This window comes from Pipistrellus hanaki (genome assembly GCF_964339955.1).
Source record: "Pipistrellus hanaki genome assembly, chromosome: 11".
Classification (NCBI taxonomy): Eukaryota; Metazoa; Chordata; class Mammalia; order Chiroptera; family Vespertilionidae; genus Pipistrellus; species Pipistrellus hanaki.
This window is the reverse complement of record NC_140513.1, coordinates 13,161,228-13,179,431: the sequence shown is the minus strand read 5'-3', so window position 1 is coordinate 13,179,431 and position 18,204 is coordinate 13,161,228. Positions and strand designations below refer to the sequence as shown.

Here is an 18,204-nt window from a genome sequence, read left to right as displayed (position 1 = left end):
TGTCATAATGAGTGGTTGAGCAGCCTTAGCATATCATTAGCATATTACACTTTGATTGGTTGAACAGATGACTGGACGACCAGACACTTAGCATATTAGGCTTTTATTATATTGATAATTTTTTTTAACATATTTTCAGATATGCTTAAATTTACTAATGAATTTTTAATGTTTTGAATTTGGATATAAATTAAGTACTGAACCTTAATACATTTTAAATACATATCTTTTAGTTTTTGTTACTTTGAGATTGAACAGAAGATGCCATCAATATTATATTACATTTTATGTCTTCTGAATATCGGGAAGAATAAAAAGTTTTGGAGTAGCATGGAGTACTTTTTTTTATTCTTTCAGTATCTAAAGATATTGATAAAGAAGAGTGAAGTTATTGTTGAAGGAATGAAAAAGAGTCAGAAATTAAATTTTTCAAATGTATTTCTATAATTTTGCAAGAGGCTATAGATAGAATTTCAGGCTATATTCCTGAACTAGATTTTTGTAAATGGTCTGTGTTAGTTATATTTACAAGTATTTTTCCAGTATCTATGCAATACTTACTTTGTAACCATTTTAGTTCAGCAACAGTACTGTTATCAATTTACATTTCTTTGTTGTATAAGATTTGCATCATGAATTGTCTAAGGATCCAATTTTTTCATCTCCTTACTCAAAGCCTTTATTTACTGCCTTAAAGTTTGTTCTTACCTGCAAAAGATTAACACAGTATTGTACAAAACTGCTTGAGTCTCCAGACATCATAGTTCATTACACCTCCCAGAAAGGACTCCAGAAAGAGGTACAGGAAGACCAAGGACACATTAATTAGAACATACTATCACAATTAAAATTTTTCTCAAATCAGTTTATTCTCATCAAAGTAGCTGCAGATACAAAAACACAATTAAAATTTTCTAGAAGATATAATGAACTTTTTACTGGGCAGGGACTTGAGGTGGTTTAAGTTTCACACAGAGAGAAGCCTGCCAGATGTATGAAAGGTCCAGAAGAGATCTTAAGTTTGTTTAAGGAGATACTATCTTTACAATGACAGGTGCTTGTGCATGGGGTGGAGTGGGGTGACTTGTGGGACTTCTAAACAGAATTACTCTATTCTATTTTTCAGGTGCTTAAATTTTTTCATCTCTTGGTCCTTGGTAGGGAATGTTGCAAAAAGTACAGGGTGTGATTTAAATGCAAGGATCACTTTGGATACTTTTACATAAAAAACATTCCATAAATTCAGGTTCTCAGAAAAAAACACAAATTTATTGTCCTTTTTTGGGGCCTTTATATGTCTATTTTCAAACAGTTTGGCACCACATTTTATTTTTTTATTCTTCAGGGTTCAAATCACTGTGTTTCATTGCTCTTCAGAAGCCAAACAAAAAGAAAAAACAATGCCAAAGGTTGCAGTCTCTCTGCTAACATTTGCTTTCTACACACTAACATTCTTCTCTATTTCTCTATAGAGTTTTCCTAAGAATTATAGGTCACTGAAAGGAAAACTGCTACTGAAATGACAGAGAGTTTATTCCATATTTGATTTTAGGCAACCAAATGAGCTTTTGGCATTTTATTCAGACTTGTCTGTGATTACCTTTTGTGTCCTCTTCATATTATTTCATTCTCATTATCATCCATTAGTCATGTTACAGACTCCTTTGTGCTGCTTTGGTGTCTATATTCTACTTCATTAAAAAAAAAATCAGTGTTTCATCTCTTTTCTTTGGCTATAGGTCCTACCTATTGCTTCTGTCAATTGAAATTTTATTTCTTTTCATTTTGCCAACCTCCTAATAAATTGCATTGTTTCTGCATTAACTCCTGTCTAGAGTTAATGAATATGAATATTAATAACTGTGAAAGCTCTGACATTTTATTCTACTGACAAGTTAGCAAGTTTTCCTGATATAGTAAATGGATGTTTACATTTATTACTGTTGTTAAGGCTGTTTATTTAACTTGAGTCATTTCATTTGAGGTCAATCCCTGGGATAGGGCCTTGGATTCTGAGTTCCAAACAGAAAAGATGCACATCTTCCTGGGCTTTGCTTCAGCTTCCTTTCCTTTGGTTAATTTGGAGAGGAATGCTAACACGATAGTGTGTTTTTGTCTTGATATATCAGCTCTCTTCCTGGCAGTCAGATGGTCTGTCTTGCTGAAATATTTGCCATTCATGTTACTACTGTTAGGAATAAATGCTCTTTTTCATCCTCTCTGAAACCATGTCCTAAACCTTTCTGTTTTTGTCATTGTATTTATAGGAACCCATATTAGTAATGTATAGAGCCAGGCATATGTGAGATACCATTTTATTCTCTACTTATAGATGGCCCACAACTTTAAATTTAAATGCAATAATTACTTAGAATACTTTTACATCAAAATTATCCCATAAGTTCTAGTTCTCAGATAAAAACATGAGTGAATAGTCTTTTCTTTGGGCCTTTATATTTCTGTTTTCAGACAGTTTAAAAATTGGGCTTTCACATCTTGTCCACAGGGTACAACAAAGCTGTGTGGCCTATGAATCTGACATCTGAATTGTGTTTATTTTATTAGGTATTCATTTCCACCAGCAATTGTATTAATTATTACAGTACTCCAAATTACTTCCAGCTTAGATGTTGGGGCTAAGTGTTATAAGTACTACATTATGCCCTTCTACATATGAGAAAAGAAAGGTACAAGGTTAGCTAACTTGCTTCAGGTCATAAAGTTAATAAGTGAGAGAAGTAGATTTAACCTGCAGCTGTCTGCCTCTACAGTCTGTGTTCAAAACTGCTTCACTTTATTGTCACATGAGAGTTATAAGTGGTAGATGTTAGGGATTCACACTAAAAACAATAGAGTTTGAATTTATGAAGGAGTAAATTTCAACTGATTCTTGAAATAGGTTTGAATATGTGGAGAGGAGAAAGCATTTCAAGAGGAACAAAATGAGCAAAGGTTCAAAGATGGGACTAGAAAGAATATATTCAGGGAATATTGAAGAGTTTGAATTGCCTCTATAGAAATAACTAATGAACTTGGTTAGTATTGAAGATTTATCCATTAAAACTTTATTGAAGAAGAACCTTAATTTTGCCTCAGAGTTATCAGATTGAGTTCTTTAAGAAAAAAAATACTACTAATTATTCATTGGGAATACTAATTTAGGTTTCAGATGAATATATATTAGTAAGGAAATAATAGGATAAAATTCTGTCTTTTTTTTTTAGATCCTCACCCAAGGATATGTTTTTATTGATTTTAGACAAAGAGGAAGGGGGAAGAGGAGAAAGGAAAGAGAGAGAGAGAGAGAGAGAGAGAGAGAAAGAGAGAGAGAGAGAGAGAGAGAGAGAGAGAGAGAGAGAGAGAGAGAGATATGAAAGAGAAACTTTAGTCAGTTGCCACCTATATGTGCTCTGACCCGGGATTGAAAGTGAAACCTGGGTATGTGTCCTGATTGGTAATTGAACCTTCGACCCTTTGTTCCATGGAACAACATGCCAACCAACTGAGCCACACTAGCCAGAGCATAATTCTCAGTCTTTATTATAGAGTTAAATAAACATTTATTTTTTTATTTTATTTATTTTTTTAGCTAGTTTGCCTCTACTAGTATAATTTGGTTAGGTAACTTGTGGTGAAATTGGTTCAGCAGAGGAATTTGGATGCATGTTGTAGTTCTGCCATATTTTGGAAGAAAAGTGTTATTTTAAGCATTCTGGTCATTTTTGGTGGGGTGAAGGTCTCGCCATGAAGTTGTCATTGGCAGGTTTACAGACCACTAAACATGGCTTCCTTATTTACAAAAACCACACACACACACACACACACACACACACACACACACACACGAAATAATGTGAAAATGTAACTCTATCCAAAAAATGTCATGCTTATATAGCTAATAAAAATAAGAATATTGATTGAGATTGAAAGCTGATTCCTTTCTGAAGTTTGGGGCTGAAGAAATCTGAATTTAACTCTAGGTTTGTAACAAGCTTGACATATACATAAAATAATCACTCACCCATATATATATATATTTTGGTAAATTTACAAATTAGAACAGGTGGAAAGAGCAGGGAGATAAGCTGACACTAAAGGTTAGGAACTGGAGAAATGTGGAAGGTACAGAGTTGGCCACATGGGAATATCTGTGTGGAATCCTTTGTTTTTACTTGTCTGAATAAACTGCTTCTGATGACATAAATGTTTTTGAAGGTTAATTTCCTTTTCTAGACTAGAGAAATAAACTCCTTTATAAAACTCTGGATTTTCAGTTATCTAGTAACTTTTAAGAAATCATCAAAAATTACATTTAATGGGGGGGGGGGGAAGACCCTTGAGTAACCTTATAACCATGGGGGGGGGGGGGGGTAATTACACTTGGGTTTTTTTTGAGCTAAACTCTTGTCAGAATAATGGCATTTCATATAATACCTTATCTATTCAGAAATATAATCTGTATGATAGATTTCTCTGAGCCTTTAAAACCTAGATTCATAGCTATTTCTAAAATATGTACAAAGTTTTGTTTTATCTGCAGTTTATTTTAACTATAAGTTTTTGCATGCTTATAAAGTCCCATGTTAATACTGTGTCAAACTATGCTGAAAATGCTTTCTTCTTGATAAAATGAGTATAAATAATAGCACAAACCAAATCCTAACTGACCTTTAAATGTATCTGAATTAAAAGGCTAACACCAAGGACTTCTAAATAACTTCATCTAGAGAACTGTTTGAAATATATCTAAAGAAAATGTTTATTTTCTAAATCTTTTAACTTGGGAAAGATTCAAATTGTGATTGGTTTTAACCCGCTGATCAGGATGACCCTATACTAGTAAACTTTCTCATCTGGGATTTATCTTATCATTTTCTCACCTTAACGTTTCAATTCTCTGTTAATTTCTTTCTGGGAAGAACATATTAACTTATGATTTTAGCTGTAGTACAATTTCGTCTGATCTATGTAAGTTATCACAGTTAACTATTTGAGCCTTAGGCTTTTTCAGCTCTACAATGGGATTATTTATTATTTAATAAGTTGTCATTTTCAACACATGTCTGGTGGATAAGCTTAGGCCCTGCCTTTGGCAATTTGCAATCCAAAAAAACTAATAATATATATAGACCCACACACAATGGATTGTAAGGTCAAAGAGCTAGAAGATGAAGAGTACTGGAAAGGAAATTGAAATGTCACTTTTATAAATACGAATGATAAATAATTTTATGTACTTTACTATATATATTTCTTAATTTAAATGAACTAAGTAGAATAGAAAGTGGATTTGAACTAGAATTAGTTTTATCTATACAAATCTGTCATGAACATTGATTAAGAAAAATAGAGTTCATTTTATTAAGAAAGAATTAAATCTTAGTTAATAATGTCTCTTTCCTTCTCTCTGCAGAATATGTATGTAACTGCTCTGTGGTTGGAAGCCTGGATGTGAATCGCTGCAACCAGACCACAGGGCAGTGCGAGTGTCTGCCAGGGTATCAAGGGCTTCACTGTGAAACCTGCAAGGAGGGCTTTTACCTCAATCACACTTCTGGGCTCTGTCTGCCATGTGAATGTAGCCCACATGGAGCCCTCAGCATCCTCTGCAATAGGTAAGCAGCAGACGGTAGAGGTAAAGTTAATTTTATTTGATTTAAAAAAATAATAATAATGCTCCTGCTCAGACTGGTTTAAATGAAAAGGGAGAATGGCCATCGCCTTACAAAACATTTCACAGACTTTTATCACCTCATTTAATATATATTATGTTTATTATTTATTGTCAAGATTACAAAGCTGCTAATTTACAGATTTAGTTCTTCAGAAGCACCTGGGTCCCAATTTTGCTTTGTGATATTACTCTAAGTTTCATGGCGGAGAGGGGGATTATTGAGAAAGCTATCTGCTTTATGGAAGCAGTAAGTTCAGGCATTTCTGGTGGAAGCAATTGTATTTATTAACATACTATTAGAGGTTCAGGAAATGTATTCTTTGATTTATTATTTTTCTCCTATCAAAATTCTAGAACAGTGTCTTTGCACAACTAAGGCTTAAACTTGAAAATATATTAATTTCTTTAGCTAGTGGGAAAAAGACTGAGTTCCCTTTATCTACCAGCACATTTTGGGGGACCAAAACTAGATTAAGCAGGAATTGTCTGAAAATTACCTTTAAAATAGTATGTTATTTGGAGGTGACTTAATCTAGTAGAACAAATCTGAAGATTTGCCTTCTTCTACACCGAAAATAATTATTCTTTGACTTTGTATGAGACATGTAGCTTTTTGTGGATGCCATGTCAGAAAGCCAAAGAGATGATGTTATGTAAAGAAAAGAGCACAAGCTTTAGAATCAATCTAACTTCAGTATGATTCCAAGATCTGCTGCCACTTAGGAGCTGTGTGTTTTGGGCAAGTTATTTCATTTCTCTGAGTCTCAGTTTGATCTCAAGGTTGTTGTGAAGGCCAAATGAGTAGAATGTATATAAAATTCCTAGCACAAATCACTTAATAAGTTCTGGTTTGTTTTAATTTAAAAGGAATATTGTTAGCTTAATGAGGGAATATTAATAATGTTTTAAAATTTATTTTATTGATTTTTTACAGAGAGAATGGGAGAGGTACAGAGAGTTAGAAACTCGATGAGAGAGAAACATTGATCAGCTACCTCCTGCACACATCCTACTGGGGATGTGCCTGCAACCAAGGTACATGCCCTTGACCGGAATTGAACCTGGAACCCTTCAGTTCACAGGCCAATGCTCTATCCACTGAGCCAAACTGGTTAGGGCAATGAGGGAATATTTTTAAAGAACTTTTAGCTCTATAGCAGAAAAGTTTCTTTATACTTAACAGTAGATATTTTGTATCTACTTCATAAATCATAGTGTACTATTTTACAATATTGTGTCATATTGTACTTCAAAGTATAGAAGTGAATTTGATTAAGAAGTTTATGATTTCAAGTGCAACAATAACAAATTTAAGATACTAGTTATGTTACATAATTATTTGCCTTAATTCTCACAAATTCTTTTATGTATGTTATTAAATCACAAAGGTTGTGACAGAGAAAGTATTCCAAGTTAGGTCTTCTAAGTTCAGTGTTCTTATCACTGTACCATATGGCTTTTATAATGAGAAAACTGTTAATTCCTCTATTGAGGTTGAGAACATAATCATTGCTTACCATTGCTTCCTTTACTCCCCCAAAACATGCCTACACAAGTTATATTCAGCTATCCTAACATATTAAAACCCAGAGTTCGTAACAACCAAAGGCTTGACGAAACACCAGGCTGCACACACAGCAGGCTCCAGTGGGCAGGGACTGGTGAGTAGGCTGAACTGCTGACCTCTTGGGGAGAGAGAGAGGTGGGGTTGATTAGCTGCTGGTGAGGCTCAGAGAGAGAGAGAGAGAGAGAGAGAGAGAGAGAGAGAGAGAGAGAGAGAAGCCTGGTCTGATCTGCAGCCTTGTGGATCATTCCCTGCTTCTCTCTTTCTCTGGTCCTCTTCAGCAGCCGCACCTCTCTCTCTTCGAGAGATCAGCAGTTCAGCTTGCTCGCCAGCAGCCTGGGATGGCTGTTGATCAGCCCTGCCTCTCTGATCAGACCTGGAGATACTGACTGGCATAGAAACCGATCAATCAGAACCAAATCTGGGTGAACTGCAAGGAGTCAATGGCTGCCTAGGATGCAGAGCTTCTGATGCTGACTGGCATAGAAACTGACCAATCAGAACCTAATCTGGGTGAACTATGAAGGTAGAACCTAAGGTGGAGGCTGAGGAGGTGTTTTAAGGGCGACAGCTGTTTGGTGTAAGGTGTAAGAAAGCGGTTCAATTTTTTAATGACCGATTTGGCAGTATAGTGCATATAGCTGCCTATCAGTCCAGATATAGGGATTATGTATTTTTGTCTGCCAAGAGCATCTCCTCCTGCTGAAAAAGGCTCCTCTCCCCATTTAACCAATCCTATCCAATATAATCTATCTATATATATACTAACAAAAGGGTAATATGCTAGTTAGACCAGGTCAATCAGCCATCTTCTGGATTCCCAACATCCTTCCAGACAAAGCCATGGTAGTGAGGGCCAAGACAGAGGCAGTTAGGGGCGAGATCAGGCTAGCAGGGAAGGGCAGTTGGAGGCAGCCAGGCAGTTAGGGGTGATCAGGCAGGCAAGCAGGCAGGTGAGCAGTTAGGAGACAGCAGTCCCAGATTGGGAGAGGGATGTCCAAGTGCTGGTTTAGGCCCAATCCCATCACCTAAGGGGTCCCCGATTGGAAAGGGTGCAAGCTGGGCTGAGGGAACCTTCCCCATGCACGAATTTTGTGCACCAAGCCACTAGTATATCTATATATAAAAGCAACTGGCCAGCCAGTAGCTATGATGTGCACTGACCACCAGGGGGCAGATGCTCAACGCAGGAGCTGCCGAACTGTGGTCACTTGGCAGTGGCAGTTCTTGGGTGACCTGGAATCAGAGAGGAGGGAGCCCAATTTCTGGGTGCGTGACCCAAGAACCACCCTCTCATAATCCAGGACCCTTCAGGGGATGTCGGAGAGTGGGTTTTGACCTGATCCCCACAAGCTAGGCTGAGGGACGCCACCATGCACAAATATGTGCATCAGGCCTCTAGTTGTTAAAATCAGATTCTGCAAACACATCTGCTTTGAGTACTTCTGGAGAGAGAAAAATGTTTACTTCTAACCCTGTACTTAAAAGAAATCTTTAGAAGGAAGACATGGGAGCCTTAAATCTAGCTTGAAGCACCACATTTCTTACCACCAGAAAGGAAGTTAAATTGGCCTGAAATTAGAGGAACAGAAAGGGAAGTTGCAGAACTATGTGCTTTGGCAAGAACATATGGTAAACCATGAGTAAACACCTCTCTATGTTGTGCTCTGCTATTAATTATATATAGGTGAATTAAAGGAGAAAGGGATTGTAGGTAAATATGTGAGGTGTAGTAAAAAGGAACTGGAATCTAAAATTAGTAGATTTTGATCCATTCTTGGTTTAGCCATTTACTAACTATATAACTATTACTAAGATGTTTGACCTCTCTGGGCCTCAGTGTTTTCATCTGTAAAATAAGATTGATATATACAACATAAAGGATTTTTGTGAGAAGTGTGTGTGTGTGTGTGTGTGTGTCCACTTACATTGTGACTAACACATGGATTCAGCTCTATAACTTCCTAGGAGTTGAATCTATTAAAAGAAAAAAAAAAAAAGCAAAGAATAGAATTGGTGATTCACAAATGAGGAGGATTAAGTCAACCAGACTTGGCTATGAGTAGGGATTGAGGTATTTGGGTTTTGGGGGTAGGTTAAAGAAGAAATTGTTTATTCTAATGGATATATTTTCTTCCATTTTCATAAAGAAACCCATTAAACTTTTGATAGTGGGCATTCTATATTTGATAATAATAATAATGGTAAAATTAATTGAACATGTGCTAGGCACTATCCCAAGCCCTTTGCATGTAGTAGTAATTCACTCTCAGAGCAGCCATATCAGGTCAAGACTATTATTATTCTCATTTGTACAGGAAAAGAATTGTAATTTAGGTAATTAGTCTAATTTACAAGGTAATAGCCAGTAAGCAAAAGAGTTGGGATTGAAACATTTACAACCTAGATCTAGATTATGTATTCCTATCATTATGCTGGTACAACTTTTTTTCAAAATCTCAGATACTGAGCCAAGAGAGTGAGTACTGTAAGAAACTTTGATGCTATAGAATAAACTATTTGATATTTTATAGGAATTCATTTTTAAACAGACTTTTATTGATTTTTAGAGATAGAGGAAGGGAGAGGGATGGAGAGATAGAAGCATTGATGAGAGAGGACATCATCATCAATCGACTGCTCTCCTGCATGGTTCCCACTGGGGATTGTACCCATAATCCTGGAAGCAAACCAGCGACCTCTTGTTTCCTGGGTCAATGCTCAACCGCTGAGCCACGTCAGCCAGGCTATAGGAATTTCTTATGGTTGTACTCTGGTAATCAGACCCTGACTTTAATGTGATGGTCATGCTATATGAATAACTTCTTGGTAAAAACCAATCCATTTTAGCATAGTAGAAATTGAAAGCATCAGAGGATCAGCCCTTCAATGAATAATTATGTTACAATATATATTATATTAACATCTCTTTGTGTCAAATCTGTTTTAACAACAACAAAAAAAGTGAGGAATAGGATTGGTGACTTACAAAAGAGAACTAAAAACTTTGGAGTGAAAACAATACTACTTTTGCTTTTGTGAAGAAACATATAATTTATGCAAGACCAATAAAGGATGCAAAGCTGTTAAAACCAATTCAAAACAGTGCTAAGTATCTAAGTGGAGTAGTTTACAGTGGGAGAAAAACAGGAATAATCTGAACTAATAAGAAAAGGCTTTCAAGAGAAGATAGGAACTAAGATGTGCTTTCTAAGTTATGATTTGGGAAATTAGAGAGATGAGAAGACGACTGTATCATGAGGGAGGGGGGGGGAGTGAATTCAGCCCTAGCTGGTTTGGCTCAGTGGATGGAGTGTTGGCCTGTGGACTGAAAGGTCCTAGGTTGGATTCCAGTGAAGGGCACATGCCCGGGTTGCTGGCTCAATCCCCAGTAAGGGGTGTGTGCAGGAGGCAGCCGATCAATGATTCTTTCTCAGCATTGATGTTTCTATCTCTCTCTCCCTCTCCCTTCCTCTTTGAAATCAATAAAAATATATTTTTTAAAAAGTGAAGTCAAATGAATTTTATAAGATTATACAGAGAGATTAAAAATATGATCTTGTGACACCTACTCAAATTCTTTCTTGTTGTAAACTCCCTGTTCCCTTTTAATAATAAATAGAAGTAGAAAAATGGACTCAATTCTGACTGATTTCTCTCATACATCTAATACCCTGGGAACAAACAGCTGGCTTTTTAAAAATTTATTTCCATGTTCTTTATGCCAATATATTTTAGTGGGAGTTGTCCCAGTGAGCGTAGAATTTGGCTACAGGCGCCAGATGTGGGTTGAGCAATGTTTTTGTGTACAAAAACAAAGTCCTTTATGTTCTGACAGATGGCCACCCCCTCACATCACCATTGGTGTTCCAATCTGTTTAACTGGGACAGAGTTGGTTTATAAAATATTAACGTTTCATTTTTGCTTTTGGAATTCATTTCTAATGTTTTCATGATTTACATTTGAACATATGTTTAATAAACAAATGAAGAAATCATATAGCATTCTATCTCAAAGATCAGTATGTCTAGTGAGGAGAGCCTGAGTCTTTTAGTACAGCTCCTAAAATATTTCAGGGCTGACTTTATATCTAGACAATTATATACATATTTGAGATTTAAAAAAATATATTCATAGTATGTTAAGATGCATCATTTTAGACTGTAAGATAGCAAAGAAATTCTGTGGTAGTATAATAGCCTTTTCATAAAATCTGTGGTTGCTGCTATACAGTGTATTTTGAAATATTTACTACTTTGAACTTTATATTTTTAAAAATATATTTTATTGATTTTTTTTTTTTTTACAGAGAGGAAGAGAGAGGGATATAGAGTTAGAAACATCGATGAGAGAGAATTATCAATCAGCTGCCTCCTGCACATCCCCTACTGGGGATGTGCCCGCAACCAAGTTACATGCCCTTGACCAGTATCGAACCTGGGACCTTTCAGTCCACAGGCCGAAGCTCTATCCACTGAGCCAAACCAGTTTCGGCGAAAGTAAACTTTTAACCATCTTGATCAAAAGCAGCTAACTCTACTCAGCCTCTGACCTATCATGATTCATTTGCTTCAATAAATTTTGTACAGTACCCCATGGTTTATGTCTTAGAAGATATTTTAAGCACATTATATCAAGTATCGTGTTAAATTTATAGTAAAACAAATTGGACTAAAACTTGAATGTTAATAAATGGCCAGACAGGGACTTATTCAGAAAAAGGCTCTGAGTGTATTGAGGTTTAAATGTAAATAATGCTATTACAGTTGGGAAAGCTCTGTGTGTTTTTCAGTGCATTTCTGTCTTAAATCCTCCATTCAACAGGACATGATCTGTCATCCTGGTCTGCTAATTATTACTTAGATACCAGCTTTAGTCAAATGAATGAGAAAATAAAACAAAAACAAACATCGCCATACTTTTCCCCCACCAGCTCTCGGTGACCTTTGTGAACATTAATTAACATGTCTCAGTGAATTGATGTAGTTGCTGTTAATCAAACATGTTACTTTCCCTAAACCATTTTACAGACTCTTTTATGCTTTTCATTTCTTTTAAGCCACTTCTAGGTCAATTTGAAAAATTTAAAAGAAATATTTTAAAGTTAAAATTTTGTTATTGATAATATTAAAATATTATGCTTCTTCTGAGTGGCTCTCTCAAGTCTGTAGTATATGTTAATACGGTAGTACAAAAAACCAAGTTCATACAAATGCTGTATTTGGTACCAGGGTATTTATTTGTTCAACACATTTTGTGCTGGATACTTTAATAGGCCTTGTGGGAAATAGAAGATAAACAGGACAATGGAAGACCAAAGGAGCTTCTGCTCTAGTAAGGCCACTCACTAAGAAATATATACAAAACTGACCCATATCATAAAATATTAAGATAAGAAGTCAAGGGTGTTATGAAACTGAGAGATGTCATTTATAGCTGGAAAAATCAGAGATGATTTCATTGAGGAGATAGCTTTTGAACTTAGTTTTGAAGAAAGGAAAGGATTTAGACAGAAGTGGGAAAGTCATTACAGAACAAGAAACAGCAAGATTAGTGTCTCAGAGATGTGCCTACACAGGATGTAAGGTGGAAGCGAAATAGGGGTGAGGAGATAAGTTTGACAAATCCTGCTGGGATCAGGTCACAGAGGGCCTTAAGGGCCGGACAAATTATTTGGATTTTATTCACAAAGCAATTTTTAGGCAGAAGAATGGTTAGCACAGTGTTCCAGCAGTAGTAAAATGAATGGGGATAAATAAGAGAAGATTGGAGACAGAATGAAAACTAGTGAGGGCCAAAATTAGAGTAATAATAGTGAGAATGGGTAGAATATTGAAAGAATGGAAAATAATGAGAAGGGTGATATGCAGTGTTTCTGTGCATAATTCTCTAGAAAGTTTGTGATTTTTTGCATTAATACATACACACAAATCTAAAGGTAGTTTGTATTTCTCAGTTGAATTTAAGAATTTGCTTAGTCCTAGGGTTTCTTCTCAGGCCCATACCCTCTCCCTGCGCTTACCATTCCTCCTTTGCTGCAGGCTGCAGAAATTGAATCTTTTCCTCTGCTTCAGTAGTTGCTCCCACCCACTGTATCCCCTGGTATTTTTATGCCTCCAAAAGCTTTGCTGCTGAATGTCAAGCAGTATCCCCATACTGATGTTCTTTCTGTGTTGCTAAAATTAATTCAAGGGCCCTTTATTTTTTAAGAGTTTAAAAATTATTCATCTTTACAATAAGTCCTGTTTGGGTTACAAATATAATAGATATGGGGAAGTCGAAAGCTTATATAACTGACAAACTTTTCTACAAATAGAGTTCAAATTTAGGCATTCTTGTTTTCCCCCAGTCAATTCCTCTGACACTCACATACCTCAGTAGCATAAACCCACTGGGTTTATGCTACTGAGGTATGTGAGTGTCAGAGGAATTGACTGGGGGAAAACAAGAATGCCTTCCTTTTGAGGCAACCCATTCTCCACAAATGAATTACTTTTTTTTTTTTTTTTTTTTTTTTTTTTTTTTTTTTTTTTTAATAACTCTAGGAGTCAGTTTTCCTCTCATGTTAAGTATTAAGGGAACATAATTCTGATTCTGATATCGTCGTTTGCCACTCCTACATGGGTTGAGGCCTGGCCCTGAACAACCTGATAGATGATTCTTGCTCACTATTCTAATGAAGTTTTTATTGGTCCAGCAGCAATTCTTTAAGGGAGGATAAACTAACTCCTTTAGTGCCAGTTCTTTAAAAAAAAAAAAAAAAATGCTCTAAATTGGGGCTCCAAAGTTATAGATCTTAACAATCATCTCCTTCAGTTTTATACGTACAGCCACATTCCACTGTACAAGCCAGCTTCAAGAGTACAAGTGGAGGACATTTTATAGAATGTTTTACCTAACAAATTCCTAACCCCCCTTCTTCTGGTTTTCAAAAGGTCTCATGAAACCCTCTGTATAAACAGTGGGGCTTGTTCACTCTATACTTACATAACTAAGGGAAACCTAACTTAAATGATTCTTCACCCAGTCAAGAAGACCTATTTCCAGGTTTTTTTTTTTCTATCCCTGCCCAAATGGTAAAGCCACTATAAACTTCTCTTGCTAAAAAAGGAACTAGAAATTTAATATAAAGTTAAATATCTCTTAAGGTTTTTAAAATCTTACAAACATATAGTGTTTTTCTGATCTGTAGTTTGACTTTCTTCTAAAATGAAAATGTCACACAATGTGGCCAATACATTAACATTATTAACTACCATTATCTAGTCCAGAGTGAACAGCATTAACATTTATTGGATATTTACTATGTACCAGGCTAAATGCTTTACATGTACTATCTTATAAGGATAAAAATAGCAACTGATTGAAGTGGAATTACTTTACAGATGAAAAAACTGAGACCCCCAACAGACTAGTAAGTGGCAGAAACAGGCTCAAACCAACGCCTGTTTGACTAGACTGCCTTCAGTAGGTTCTAGAGTTTATTAATTGAGTGGCTGAACCTCTACTTATTTTCTAAATAAGCATGATAACCATACTAAGTTTATGTCTCATATGGACAGATTCCTAACATGAAAAATTTTCATTTGCATGATCAAGATAATAACATCAGTAATAAGTTATATATATAGTTATCATGTAGTCCCTAATAAGATGCAATGAGAAGGGCACATTGTCTCTGTGATAGTCTTTCCCAATATAACCTCAGTCTAATTGTGAAAGACATAAAGGAAACTCATATTGGTAAACATTTTACAAAGTATCTTACCAGTGCTCTTCAAAAGCTTCAAGATCATAAGAGACAAGGAGCCAAAACCGGTTTGGCTCAGTGGATAGAGCATCAGCCTATGGACTGAAAGGTCCCAGGTTCAATTTCGGTCAAGGGCATATACCTTGGTTGTGGGCACATCCCCAGTAGGGGGTGTGCAGGAGGCAGCTGATTGATGTTTCTCTCTCATTGATGTTTTTGATTCTATCCCTCTCTCTTCCTCTCTGTAAAAAATCAATTTAAAAAAAAAAAAAATATATATATATATATATATATATATATATATATATATATATATATATATTTTTTTTTTTTTTTTTTTTTTTTAAAGAGAGAGAGACAAGGAAAGCTGAGAAACTGTCAGATTGGAGGCTAAGGAGAGAAGGCAAGCAAATATAAGGTGATAATCTAATTAGATCATGGAATAGAAAAAGGACAGTAGTACAAAAATTAGATTAAATATAATAATCTATAGTTTAGTTAATAGTACTAAAAATTATAATACTGTTAATAATTTTTAGTTTTGATAAGTATGCCATGTTTATATGACAAGTTAACGTAAGTGGAAGTTGGGTGAATGATATACAACTAGCTGTACTACCTTGACAACTTTTCTTTAAATCTAGTATTATTTCTAAATAAAAAGTTAATAGAATTGTTATTTGGAGCAGTTAGTCAAGGGAATATGGATAATATTACTGTATTCTTATGAGGACAAAGTTGTTTCTGAATAATTCTTAGCTTGAGGTCCAGAAGAGGAATCAGAATAAGGAAATAGACTTATTCTGGTGGCATAGATACCTACCATTTTAGATGTATGACATTGTGGTTAGAATATTCAATCAAATTCACAGCCTATTTTAACGTTTTAAATATCTTTTTTCTCTAAAGTTTAAAAAAAAAAAAGAGATTCTCAAACTTATATTAGAGTTAGGCTGAAATAGAAGGATGCTTGTTGCCACAAAGAAGGCTTTGTCTTTTCCTCTGCCCCTTGAAAGAAAATTAAATCAGCATGACTTTTTCCATCTCAGATGGTTCTTTTCATAGCAAGAAATGTTTCCTAGAGGGTAGAGAGAGAAATATGGGACTATTCATATTTTTTCTTCTTGGACTTGATTTCCACTCAAAATATCTAAAATTTTTAATTCCAGAGAGAGATATTTTGACTTGGAAGTTTCTATGGATTTCCTATGAAAAAGGTACATAACTGTTTTGGCTATGATTACTTTGGCATTCAAAATATATAGGACTAGATTAAAAATGATTAATTTCATTATTTTGATTCTCTATGTATTAAGTAAATTCTCTGGTATTATTTATCTTATATGTTTCAATAATTTGGGTTTTTCAAACTTGTGCCTGTATTTATAAATTCAGTAGTTTCCAGGGAATGTTAATAACTACTTACAAAGTCATTTACTATAAACAGTATTTTTTTCTCCTGTATATTTTCTTGGTTCTAACAATAATCGCAAGAGATAGATAAGGACAATTATCCATCAAATTAAAGATGAGAAATATTAATTGAAAGGTTCCATAATGAACCCAAGCTTGGATATCCTATCTAATAAAAGAGAAATATTTAAATTAACCATCACTCTGCTATACCCACAAGCCATGCCCACCAGCCAATCAGGAGTGAGTATGCAGATTAACCAAACCAAGATGGCTGCGGCCATGGAGTGAGCAGGAGACTTGGGTTTCTCCAGCAATGGAGGAAGCCAAGTTTTCCACACACCCTGGCAGGCGCAGGCCTCCACTCAAGGCTACAAAGTTTCAATTATAGAAGATAAATAAATCCCAACAAAAATGGCAGCAGCCACAGAGCTTGGAGAGAGCAGGAGGCTTGAGTTGCCTCTGGCGATGGAGGAAGCCAAGCTCCCGCAGCCCTGGCCTGCCTTGGCCTCCACTACAAAGTTTCAATTATAGAAGATAAATAAATCCCAACAAAAATGGCTGCGGCCATGGAGCAAGCAGGAGGCTTGGCTCTGATCAAGGCTACAAAGTTTCAGTTATAGAAGATAAATAAATCCCAGATACCCGGGCCTCCTCTTGGGTCGCCGGGGGGTGTGGTCGGCCTACAAACCACCACAGGCCCCTCGCCCAGGCCACTCCATGCCCCAAGGGAACCCCCACCCTGATGCGGGACATCCTTCAGGGCAAACCAGTCACCCCACTCCCTCATGCACCATGCCTCTATCTTATCTAATAAAATAGTAATATGCAAATTGACCATCACTCCAACACACAAGATGGCTGCCCCCAATCCTACCAGTATCAGGCCTTAATGGGTAGTCAGACATCCCTCAAGGGGTCCCAGATTGGAGAAGGTACAAGCTGGGCTGAGGGACACCCCCCCCCCCCTCCATGCACAACTTTTGTGCACCGGGCCTCCAGTTTATTAAATATCAGAGTGATGAGAAGAGTCAATCCAAGGTCTTTTGAAACCATATCCCATGTTTTTTCTGTTACACTAAACTCCCATGGTTTTCATTTCTGGGTTAGTATATAGAGATCAGAATACTGTTAATAATTCAGTATTCTGATCTCTAATGAATTATTAACCTAAGAGGAGGGAAGCATGTGAAATGTGGTGGTGAATATGTACATATTTCTGTGGAGGCGGTCTGTAACATATAATAGCATTCAATAAACTCTCATAGAGATCTGAGATCCTATCAAGTTTAGGAGTTTTATTTTTAAATATATGTTTTGTGCTATGTATTTTATTTATAACTCCATAGTATGAACTCAGTAAATGTTAATATTGCCTTCTGACCATTCCACCACCTAAGGGTTCAGAACTCAAAAGCATAGGACGTGGGTTTAAAGAATTTGGTCCTTAGCGCTGTCAGCATATTAGTAAACATTTTGTTTTTGTTTGCTCTTCTGGAAACTAAGCCACCACTTATGCTGTCATTTTTGTGAAAAAATGAGTTCTAAATTCTAGGCACTATGATTTAATTTTTGTGACATGTCATGTATACAAATCAAGTATTAATAATCACCAAAGCTTTTGCAATGGTTACAAAAGAATAAAATGTTAACATATTTGAGAAGCATCTTCTTTTCAAGAAGATTATACTGGACTTTATGTTTTTTCTCTTTTCAAAATGAACTTTTGAAATGCAGAAATCTTGAATCAAATAATGGAGTAATCGTGTGGGTTTGAGAATTCTTATGGCTGTATTTCTTCC

General features: G+C 35.8%; 1 protein-coding gene across 1 annotated transcript in view; it reads left to right on the top strand.

Moving 5' to 3' along the window:
* Positions 1 to 18,204, top strand: part of MEGF9 (multiple EGF like domains 9) — a 72,232-nt gene that overhangs the window by 34,996 nt on the left and 19,032 nt on the right. Inside the window, exon 2 of the mRNA XM_084898154.1 lies at positions 5,414 to 5,615. Coding sequence (XP_084754280.1) covers positions 5,414 to 5,615 — 202 coding nt within the window. The remainder of the gene's footprint in view (positions 1 to 5,413; positions 5,616 to 18,204) is intronic.